This window comes from Boleophthalmus pectinirostris, unplaced genomic scaffold (assembly GCF_026225935.1).
Source record: "Boleophthalmus pectinirostris isolate CB_2022bp ecotype Guang Dong unplaced genomic scaffold, ASM2622593v1 HiC_scaffold_5, whole genome shotgun sequence".
NCBI lineage: Eukaryota > Metazoa > Chordata > Actinopteri > Gobiiformes > Gobiidae > Boleophthalmus > Boleophthalmus pectinirostris.
This window is the reverse complement of record NW_026571404.1, coordinates 14,720,327-14,729,649: the sequence shown is the minus strand read 5'-3', so window position 1 is coordinate 14,729,649 and position 9,323 is coordinate 14,720,327. Positions and strand designations below refer to the sequence as shown.

The window sequence follows — 9,323 nt, the reverse complement described above, 5'->3', positions numbered from 1 at the left end:
GGGGCGTGCTTACCACGGTGTCCCGTGCGTGAGCCGGGGCAGAGCGCTGGGGCCCTCGCCTCGGAGCGCGGGACTGTCAAGGCAAAGGCAGCGCTGCAGTTTGATGGGCGGAGGAAGGCTGAGCGGCCAGGAAGCGGCTCGAATTACAACTGGGGGTGCTCGTGGGGGAATGACACCCACTGAAGCGAAGGAGGAGGGCTGTGTGTGGAGAAGTAAGGAGCAGAAAAAACCTCGTAAACCTGACAAAGCGTCTGAGGAACAGTACGAGGGCTGGCAGACGCAGAGACGCACGGAAGACGCTCGTTTCGCGGGGACAGTTCGCATCGCAGGGATTTTATGACATTTTACATTGGACAGCTACACGCTTTTGGTCTCTTCCCCTTCTTCTCACAGTCTGCAGACCCTGTGCGCCTTTGACAAGTGGAGACGGGGCATGTAGCAGAAACTTGGAGGAGCAAAGTTTCAGAGGGACTGCGCTGCGAGATTTTCCGTAGAGTTCCCAAAGGATAACGCGTAAAAAGTCGGATTTCTTTGCGTGGCATTGGACTACACTCGCAGCAGAAGTTGGATTATACCTGTGTACACTTTTGTTGCGGCGGCTGGAGGAGTGGAAAAGCCGAAAAGAACAGCGCGTCGTAGAGATTTTTGGTGCATTGTGGAGTCGGGGCATTCCTGTGTGTGAATTCAGCCCATGCTCTCTCCTCCCTTATCTGTGCATGCCAAAACAGATACCTCCACGACTTTAGCTCATACAAGTAAGTACCCCAACCCTCAAGTCCCTCATTTACGCTCGGTTACGCACAGTTGGATAACTTTTACGCATACTACTATTACGTTTTGTTTTCGTTTTGTGCAAGCGCCACATGCAACAATCAAAGTCTAGAGTTTTCCATGTTGACTTTACGGAGTTGCTTGAAGTTTCATTTCGTTAAAACGCAGATAATTTGAATTAATGTGCATTTAGCCCGCTAGAATCTTAAAACGTCGTTAATTAATTACCTTGCATACATTAAGGCAAGTAGTAATTTGTGTTTAGTAAAAAAGAATCGATGATGTTTACAGTAGGACCAACACCACGCAGCATCTTGCATCACCACTGTTTAGACCCCATTAACAGTGTCCTGGTTATTTATTACTTGGCTTAATTTTCTACGTCGCATTTACGTTGCCAATTATCCCGTGACCGCACTTGTTTTTCCACTGCTTGGTGCTGGAGCCCTAAATCACTGAGCGCCTCCAAATGAGCCCCCATTGTCAACGGGAGCCAAGTGATTTGAATTTCAATAGGAATTTAATCAGTGCCAAAGAAAATTCATTCAAAGGCTGTTTTTTTGTTAAATGAAAGTTGCGGTGCACCGTGTTTGTGTGGAAACCTCGTGTGTTCCCGCTGTCACGACGCACAACGGCACTGCGGACACATCTGCAAAGGTTTGAGAGGTTGAACTTTATTTTTTGTCATCCGCTATAGTTACTTTCGTTGCATTTATCATATGCTGCGCAATATATAATTCATAGTTGTGTCATTTCTGCGCAGATAGTCTACTTCATGCGTTTGGAGAGTTTGGGATGTGCTTTGGGTTGTCTCATCTTTAGCCAATGAAAAACTGGTTTATATTTATGTATTGTTAAAAATATATATACATTTTTTTAGTTTGTATGTTTACCAGTGATATGCATACTTGTTTTGCTGTTGTATTAATTGTTTTGTCATACTTCTCTGCGTCTTGGCCATCACTGTGTCCAAAATGTCAATGCGCATGAACTGCACTGCATTGTATTGTGGATAAATTATTCAAACTGTTTAAATAGGGTTATGTTTAACTAGTTCCTCTCATAGTCCCAGTCTGTTCCATGTGCGTTTGCGGGTTGCACAAATCGATCTCTCCAGCTGGAGTGAGAAGGAGCGCAGGGAAGCGTGACTTCACCAAACCTCTGGAGACTGTGGTGTGCGCTTGTACCGCAGATGTCTGCTTGCTTGCACACATGCGAGCGCGACTGGCCCAAATAAAACAGTGTTGCATTTCAGTGATAATCTTAAGGCTCTTATAATCAAGCAGAAGAACTCAAAAGCAGTGGCGTTTTATTGAAGTGGCAAAGAGAAAAGACGGAGCGACGTAGCAACAGGTTTAAGGCATCTGTTGCGCACGGGAACAAAATAATATCCATATAATTGACACATTTGCTCTATTGTGGTTAACGTGTTGCAAGTACCCACTCCAAATTGATTTATTCCATCCTGTATTTCATTTATTCTCAATTTAGAAAAGCTAATAAAGTGGTATTCAGATTCCACACCGCATGAGGGTTGGCTGATCCCACATTTCCATATAAAAAGCCCTCATCACTGAATAAGCGATGACTCACACAGACATGAGACCGGTTTACGCGCTGTGATTGACCGCTTTAACGCAGCATTGCCGGGCTAATTAGTTTGCGTTAAGCCTAACCAGTGCACACTGCCTACAATTATACTTTGAAGAAGGCAGGAGTGATGCGTTGCTGGTGCCTCAGTGCCTCGGTATGTCTGTGGCACAGCGGGTTTGACAGCATTTTGTAACACCGTCCCGATCATGGCGCTGTTGATTTAGGCTAATTCTGTGGTTCTCAAGCAGCGGGCTGAGGACCTGAAGTGGGCTGTGGAGGATTTGATTTCAACAAACGCAAGAAAGTGTTAAGAAAAATGTTTGGACAGGCTAGAAAAGAAAATGTAAAAACCTCAGGAAAGACTCGGAAGTGAGTAAGAAAATGTTTGTAGTCTAACACAAATACAAATCGATAAGATGAATTATTCAAAAATAAAACAAAAAAATTACAGACTTTATAAGTAATTACGTGAAATAATCTTTGCTTCAATTATGACACAAATAATTGAGATGCTTTTTGCCATAATCAAGGTGCCCTACATATATTTAAATACAGAAAATGCTATGTTTTTGAAATATTTGGCTCAAGTTTAGATTTTGAAAACTGCATTGTGTACGGATTATGTGATCAAACTACTGAATATACATTTAAATTATCCATAATAGATTTGTTAATCCTTGTTTCACTCTCACTTAACAGCTTCTTCTTTCTCTTTTCGTAGGTGATTGGCAGAATTCCAGTGAGTGACAGTCCGCGCCTCCAGCAGTTGATGGTTTGCCGGACGCCCTCAGATGGGATCAGTGTCCAGGGGGAGGTGGAGAGGGGGGGTATGGCTCTTCTCTAACGGAATGGCCCGGCTGCTGGCTGCGCTGGTTCTGGTGTCTCTGCTGTCGCTCAGCGTAGCACGGCCCCCCCTCACCGCTGCTAAAGACGAGGAGACCACAGAGGAGCCAGAAGGTAAGACTCAAACTCGTACGGGTTAAAGTGGGATGAGAGTAAAAGGAGCAGGCTGGAGCAACTCTTGTGGGGAGGTTTAACAAGACAGTAGAATAGAATCTTTTTTGCAATATTGTTACATTGACATACTATTTGTTTGTGTTGCAATGAAGTTGAGATTTCTACATTTTGTTTTGAGTGAAACTGTTATTGAAACTCCAGTTTAATCTACTGAAATATCTTGTTTTGTTGTGTAACTTCGTTTTGCAGTTCTTAATTCTTTTACCTTAGATAAGCTCTGAGTAGTTTTAAAATTATGTTAAAGTTTTAAATTCTAGACATTATGATTTATACAAGCTTTTATTAAAGGTGCACTGTGTAACTTTTTGTTTGGAGGTCTATCACCTGCTTGTTTCTATGGATATGCCATTGCTCTGCCTGGAATGTTTCACAGTATGACTTTAAACAGCTCTACCTTACATTTATTCAATTACAAGTGGTTTTACAGCTCAAAAATACCTAGAAAAACAGGCATTCTGACTGAGAGCGGGGTTGCCACTCTGCAGATCTGACCTGTAACTTCTAGTTCTCTGTCTAGTTTGGTCTCCATTAAGATAGAAAGGTTTAATGCCATACTGTGAAACATTCTAGACAAAACAATAACATGTCTATGGAGAAAAGCATTTGACAGACCCTCCACCAGAAAAGTTACACAATGCACCTTTAAGGAAATGTGAAATGAGGAAGTACTTGAAAGAAGACGGAATAAATCTGTGTATATATTGGTAAATGCAGTAAAAATTAAGTTACGTTTGACTTTACGACTACAGCATAAAAATGAGAACTGAGAAATCTTGTTTCGTCTACGCCTGCACTACAAAAAAGATTACATAAAGTCAGTCTGTTACGTGGGAAACAAATGAGTGACAGTGACTGATTGCATTTCTTCATGCTATCAAACTACACAAATAACTGTTACAATACTACAGTTAACTTCCTGTTTTCACAACATCATATAAATCAATTCTCAAAATCGTATAAACTTAAGATAACATCGGGCTTGACGGGAAGGCTCACATATATCCAAAAGTAGCATGCATTTCTCACCATAGTCTGTACCTGTAGTACTTATGGTCGTCGTCTTCGTAGTAGTAGTAGTAGTAAAGTAGTAGTAGTAGTACACAGTGGTATGTTAGAGTGTGGGTGGACATGGGCTGTGAAATGGGTGGGTCACTGTTTGTACTGGCACTGCGCTGGTGCCCTTCCCGACTGCAGACAAGCTGTAGGAGAGAGAAAAACACTCGTCTTTCAACCCTTTCTGAGTCAATTACTTTAATACGCCATTTCTACGTGTTCAGCAAAAACACGTGCAATCTGAGCGTTTCTTTCCCCGCTCTCCACTAGTGCCGTCTGTTGTTACTTTGTTGTGATGGACGGTCATGCACATTCTTGAAAAGCTTTTGTTCCCAGGCCTTAATCAGCATGCTAATTGCAAGCTAGAATCACTTTTTTAAACCACTAACGCCTCCTCTTCTGTCTTGTCCTTTGTGTTTTGACCTTTGCCCAGGGGGTCAGGTGCTGCGTTTACCTGTGGTTCTAATGAAAGGCTGAGCTATACTTGTTGTTGTTGATGTCTTAGACTGTTAGGCTCCACGCTGGGCGATCCTACAGGTCAAAAGTTTTCAAATGGTGTTACAGGTTTTACTGGTATAAAGTTTTTCTCGCCCCAAGAGTCCAATGACACTAGTCCGATAATTAGAGAAGACTAATTTGACTATATTTAGAAAGCCATGCGTAGATGTTTACAATAACTCTTTGTGCCTGCACTAAGCCTGGATAAGTGGTCAGGGTGGTGTAAGAAAAGGTGACTCAGTGAACAACTTATATGTCAAAACAACAGAAAGAAAAATATATAGAGAGGCGTTTAATTTTGTATTTTTAAATGCTGTCCTACTTTGGGTTAGTCCTTGTTTAGGATTACTCAAGTAATCCTGTTTTAGATCAAGTTTAAACCTGGTGTACTTCTTGTTTTAGTTTAAATCTGGTGTTACAAATATTTTCTTAGCTGGTACTTAGTAAAAAAAAAAAGTTTGAGAACCACTGATTTACCATAACAATTCAACTGTTTTGTTTTGCTTTAGAGTGTTTTTTGTAGTCCAGACAGTAAAAGTATTTAGATAACTTTAAATGTTTTATCTGGTTTGATATGTTTAGTCTTGCAGCGGATAAATGGAAGCATGAAAGTTCAAAAAGTTACACAATTGTCATGAAAAGAGGATTTGTGCATATTTGACTCGTGTGCTTTAAATGGAAGGATTATCCAGCAGTGTGGTCAGGTGAGGGGAGATTAGGAGCAGAATGAGGAGAAGTCACATGACCACAGACGAGTGACCCCCTTTTATCTGATGTGGGGTCAGCGCTGCGCATCGCAAAGACTGATGGGATTTTGGTCCTGTCCAGCTTTAGGTGATTGAATTAAATGGAGATGTTCACACTGCAATTAAAACCAACATTCAAACTGATCTATCTCACTTTTAGTAAACTTCAGTTATTACTTTAAATATATATGTACATTTTCTAAAATTATTTTCTATATTTAATTGTCATAATTAATTAATTAGGTAACTTTTCTAATGCTTTTTATTGTTTTGCCTGGAATATTTCACAGTATGGCACTAAACTTAACTTAATCCAAATGTTTGACTGCTAAAAATACATACAAAAACCATGGGTAAAACTTTATTTTAGGAAACACTTAATGACATCTAACTACCTGCTAATTGGCATATTGTAAATGTTAATTTGTCTTTAATTTGTGTTTATTTAACCCTTATTAATATGCAATTCCCCAAAAGCTTATTCTGCTATTAGTTAGATTTTTACGCTTTCTTATTAATACGCTCCTTATTACTGCTTAATAGTATGATGAAGGCCATTTTTGTCCATGAATTATGATTCTAATAAGCTGGTGTTGTTAAGGATTAGAAGCAGAAGAAATTTAGTTTTTAGTTATTTGTGCCAAAAGCTTATTAGAATCATAATTCATGAACAAAAATGACCTACTATCATATTAATAAGCAATAATAAGAAATTTATTAATAGGAAAGTGTTTGTAAATAACTAATAGCAGAATAAGTTTATGAGGAATTAGACATTAATAAGTGCTGAATAAATACTAATTAATGACAAATTAACCATTTACAACTCTGCTAATTAGCGGGTAGTTAGATGTTAATAAGTGTACCCTAAAAACATGCATTCTCACAGATCTGGCCTGTAACTCAGACTGGTGAAGTCACTTGCTGGTCCCCGTGGAGATAATTTAAGTTAAAGTTAATGCCATACTGTGGAACACTGCAGGCAAAGCAGAAACATCTGGATTATGACAAGCAGGGAGCAGAACCTCCACTAGAAAAGTTTCATGTTCTTTAGTAATACGTTTTTAGACTGCACATATCATAAGTGTTATTATTGCTTTGTATTTAGTATGATTTATTCACAGATAACTTGAAATAACAGCTTTTAAAACTATCCCTAAACCAGTCCATAAATATAAACCGAATATTTTACTTTATCTTAATTCTCACCTTTCCTTCTACTCTATTCCACCTACGTGCACAAGTCTCCTCCTCTCTTTCCGATCAGCTGCTTCAGGGCACTGTGATCTTAGCAAGACAGATTGGTGAATGTTTAACCCCCTTTTAGTTTAGTTTGCCCCCCTCTCCTGCCCCTGCCCCGGAGCCCTGGCCACCCTGCACCGCGTGTGGGAGCTCTAATTGTTGTCTATCCATCAGATTGCATATCAGTGTCAATGGGGCCCACGCCTGCTGCCCGCCTGGTGGCCTTGTGTACGTTTGTTTACAGGTGGTTGCTGTAACAGTAGTGGTGCGGTGGATTTAGTTGTCCATAACAGAGCTATTGTTGCCTATTCTGTATCGGTGCCAATGTTGTTGAAAGTTTGCCTGGTGATTTAACTACCCCGGGCTGCATAACAATGGTGACAGCTTAAAAGGTGTGTCTGCAGTATGTTACTTTGGCTTAATATATAATGCGCTTGACCCTTTTGTATAGATCATGGAATAAGTGAGGGATAGCGAGACAACAGTGAAATAGGAAGCAGATGAGGGGAAATGCGTTGCCAAAATTCTCATAAACCCAAATGGGGCAAATAGATTTTAAGACTATAAGCGTAAATCAGTGTTTAACAAATATAAAATGATACTTCATCTGATTTGAATAAAAGTTATGGTAGATTGAATGACGTAAAGCCACAGAATGTAATGTTTTAGCCACAAAATAGGCTCAAATAAAAGCTTTCATTTTGGTTTATTGCACTAAAAAAGATGTTTTTACTCTGAGTGGGCTTGCATCTCCACAGAACTGACTTTAATATCACCTGGAGGAGGTTTTGACATCATATTTCCATAGAATCATGCAGGTGAAAGTTACATTCTGTACCTTTAAATAAAAGTTTAAGTTGTATAACAGATTTTGATGAACAGAATTAGAGTAGTAAAGGAGTGGACTAAACTAAACTAACAAGAACAATTCAAACTATGATTTCACACTGACTGTAATAAATTGCTTAGCTTAAGTAATAATGGGGCCGTGTTGAACCTTCCATCAACCTACAGCAGCAACAAAACAAGATAGTAATCCCAACTAATCAGCTGAAACAACGTCATACAATACAAACATTATATAACCTGCTGATGGGAATTCTGAGTAAAAGTGCTTTTACACACATCAAACTGCCCCCTTACCCGGAAAAACTAAAGTCAACACCATCCGAGTGCGTATATCCTTCGTTTGCCAAGGTGGGAAAGTCAAGGCATCTCTGCATCTGTAATGGTCTATCCACACAGTAGGAGCAGGGCTGTAAAAGTATAAAAGTGTCAGCTGGCTAGTTAATAGCCCGCAGTATGTATGTGTGAGTGGACTTGAGCTCTAAACAAATGCACAAAGCTGAGAGAGGAGGGCTGCTGGTGTGACCTGGGGGCACTTGGACCTGATATATGACCTTCACACACAGTTTTATTAGCCTGTTGCAGACTGGTGTTAATCTAAAAAGTTCACAGGGAGTCAATGCATGTGTGTGTAAATGACCGTGGCTGTTTACTTAGGGAGATGTGGTCTGAAAGTGGGCAATATTTTTAGATTTATCGCTTGATTTATAATGTGATTTTGATTTGGTCTTTTTGTTATCTTTTCCTGAACACAGATTTTAATCAGGGCAATAAAAAAAATAAATGTGTCAAAATTCTTCCTCCAAGGGCCTGTTTACACGAGAACGCCTGCAGGTAAAAACGGCAAAATATTTTATCGGAAGCGCCTTTCATTTAGACAGTGACGGCATTTTTGAAGCTTAAAAACGCAAAAATCTGAATCTACCCTCCAGAGTGCAAAAGTTGAATACGCTCCGCTGTAGTGTCTCTGTCTACATTGCCCAAGACGCAAAACTCTGGTCAGATCTGCTCACGTCGTCTACGCGTTTACGTCACATACATCACCACTTAGCCGCCTGGCATGCATACACAATTGAATTCCACACACTTTTGCGTCACTGTATGTACGCAGATATCCTCCTGAAAACGCTTGTCTAAACACGGAATAAAAAGTGAAGACACGACGCCACTTTTTCATCTTCTGTTCAAACCGTCATCACATAAACGTAGCCAAAACATCTGAACTCTGCTCCAGACTGCGGTTACTGACATTCCTGGCTCCAGACCCGAGCTGATCATTGACAATCAAATGACTGAATCTTAATCTTGATTAAAATTCAATTCACGGCACACACTGGCCTGATAAGGGGCTATGTTTGTCCGTTTGAGTCTATTTTGAGTCTGTTAGGGTTTAATGGATGAGCAGGTAAAAGGACACCAGCAGGAAAAGTTACGTAATGGTCCTTTAAAGATCCTATATTGCACAAATGAGCGCTTTAAACCATGTTATAATGCAGACCTGGAGTTGTGTTTTGTTCACACATGTTTCAGTAACCCTTTATTACTAGTCTACATCTC

At 40.2% G+C, this 9,323-nt stretch overlaps 1 protein-coding gene across 4 annotated transcripts in view; it reads left to right on the top strand.

The window, feature by feature from the left end:
• The first annotated feature begins 211 nt into the window (after positions 1 to 211).
• fgfr2 (fibroblast growth factor receptor 2) overlaps positions 212 to 9,323 on the top strand; it is a 59,049-nt gene continuing 49,937 nt past the window's right edge. For all 4 annotated transcript variants that reach the window (XM_055162644.1, XM_055162643.1, XM_020933558.2 and 1 more), the window contains exons 1-2: positions 212 to 755; positions 3,086 to 3,321. In XM_055162644.1, coding sequence (XP_055018619.1) covers positions 3,156 to 3,321 — 166 coding nt within the window. In that variant the 5' untranslated portion in view covers positions 212 to 755; positions 3,086 to 3,155. The remainder of the gene's footprint in view (positions 756 to 3,085; positions 3,322 to 9,323) is intronic.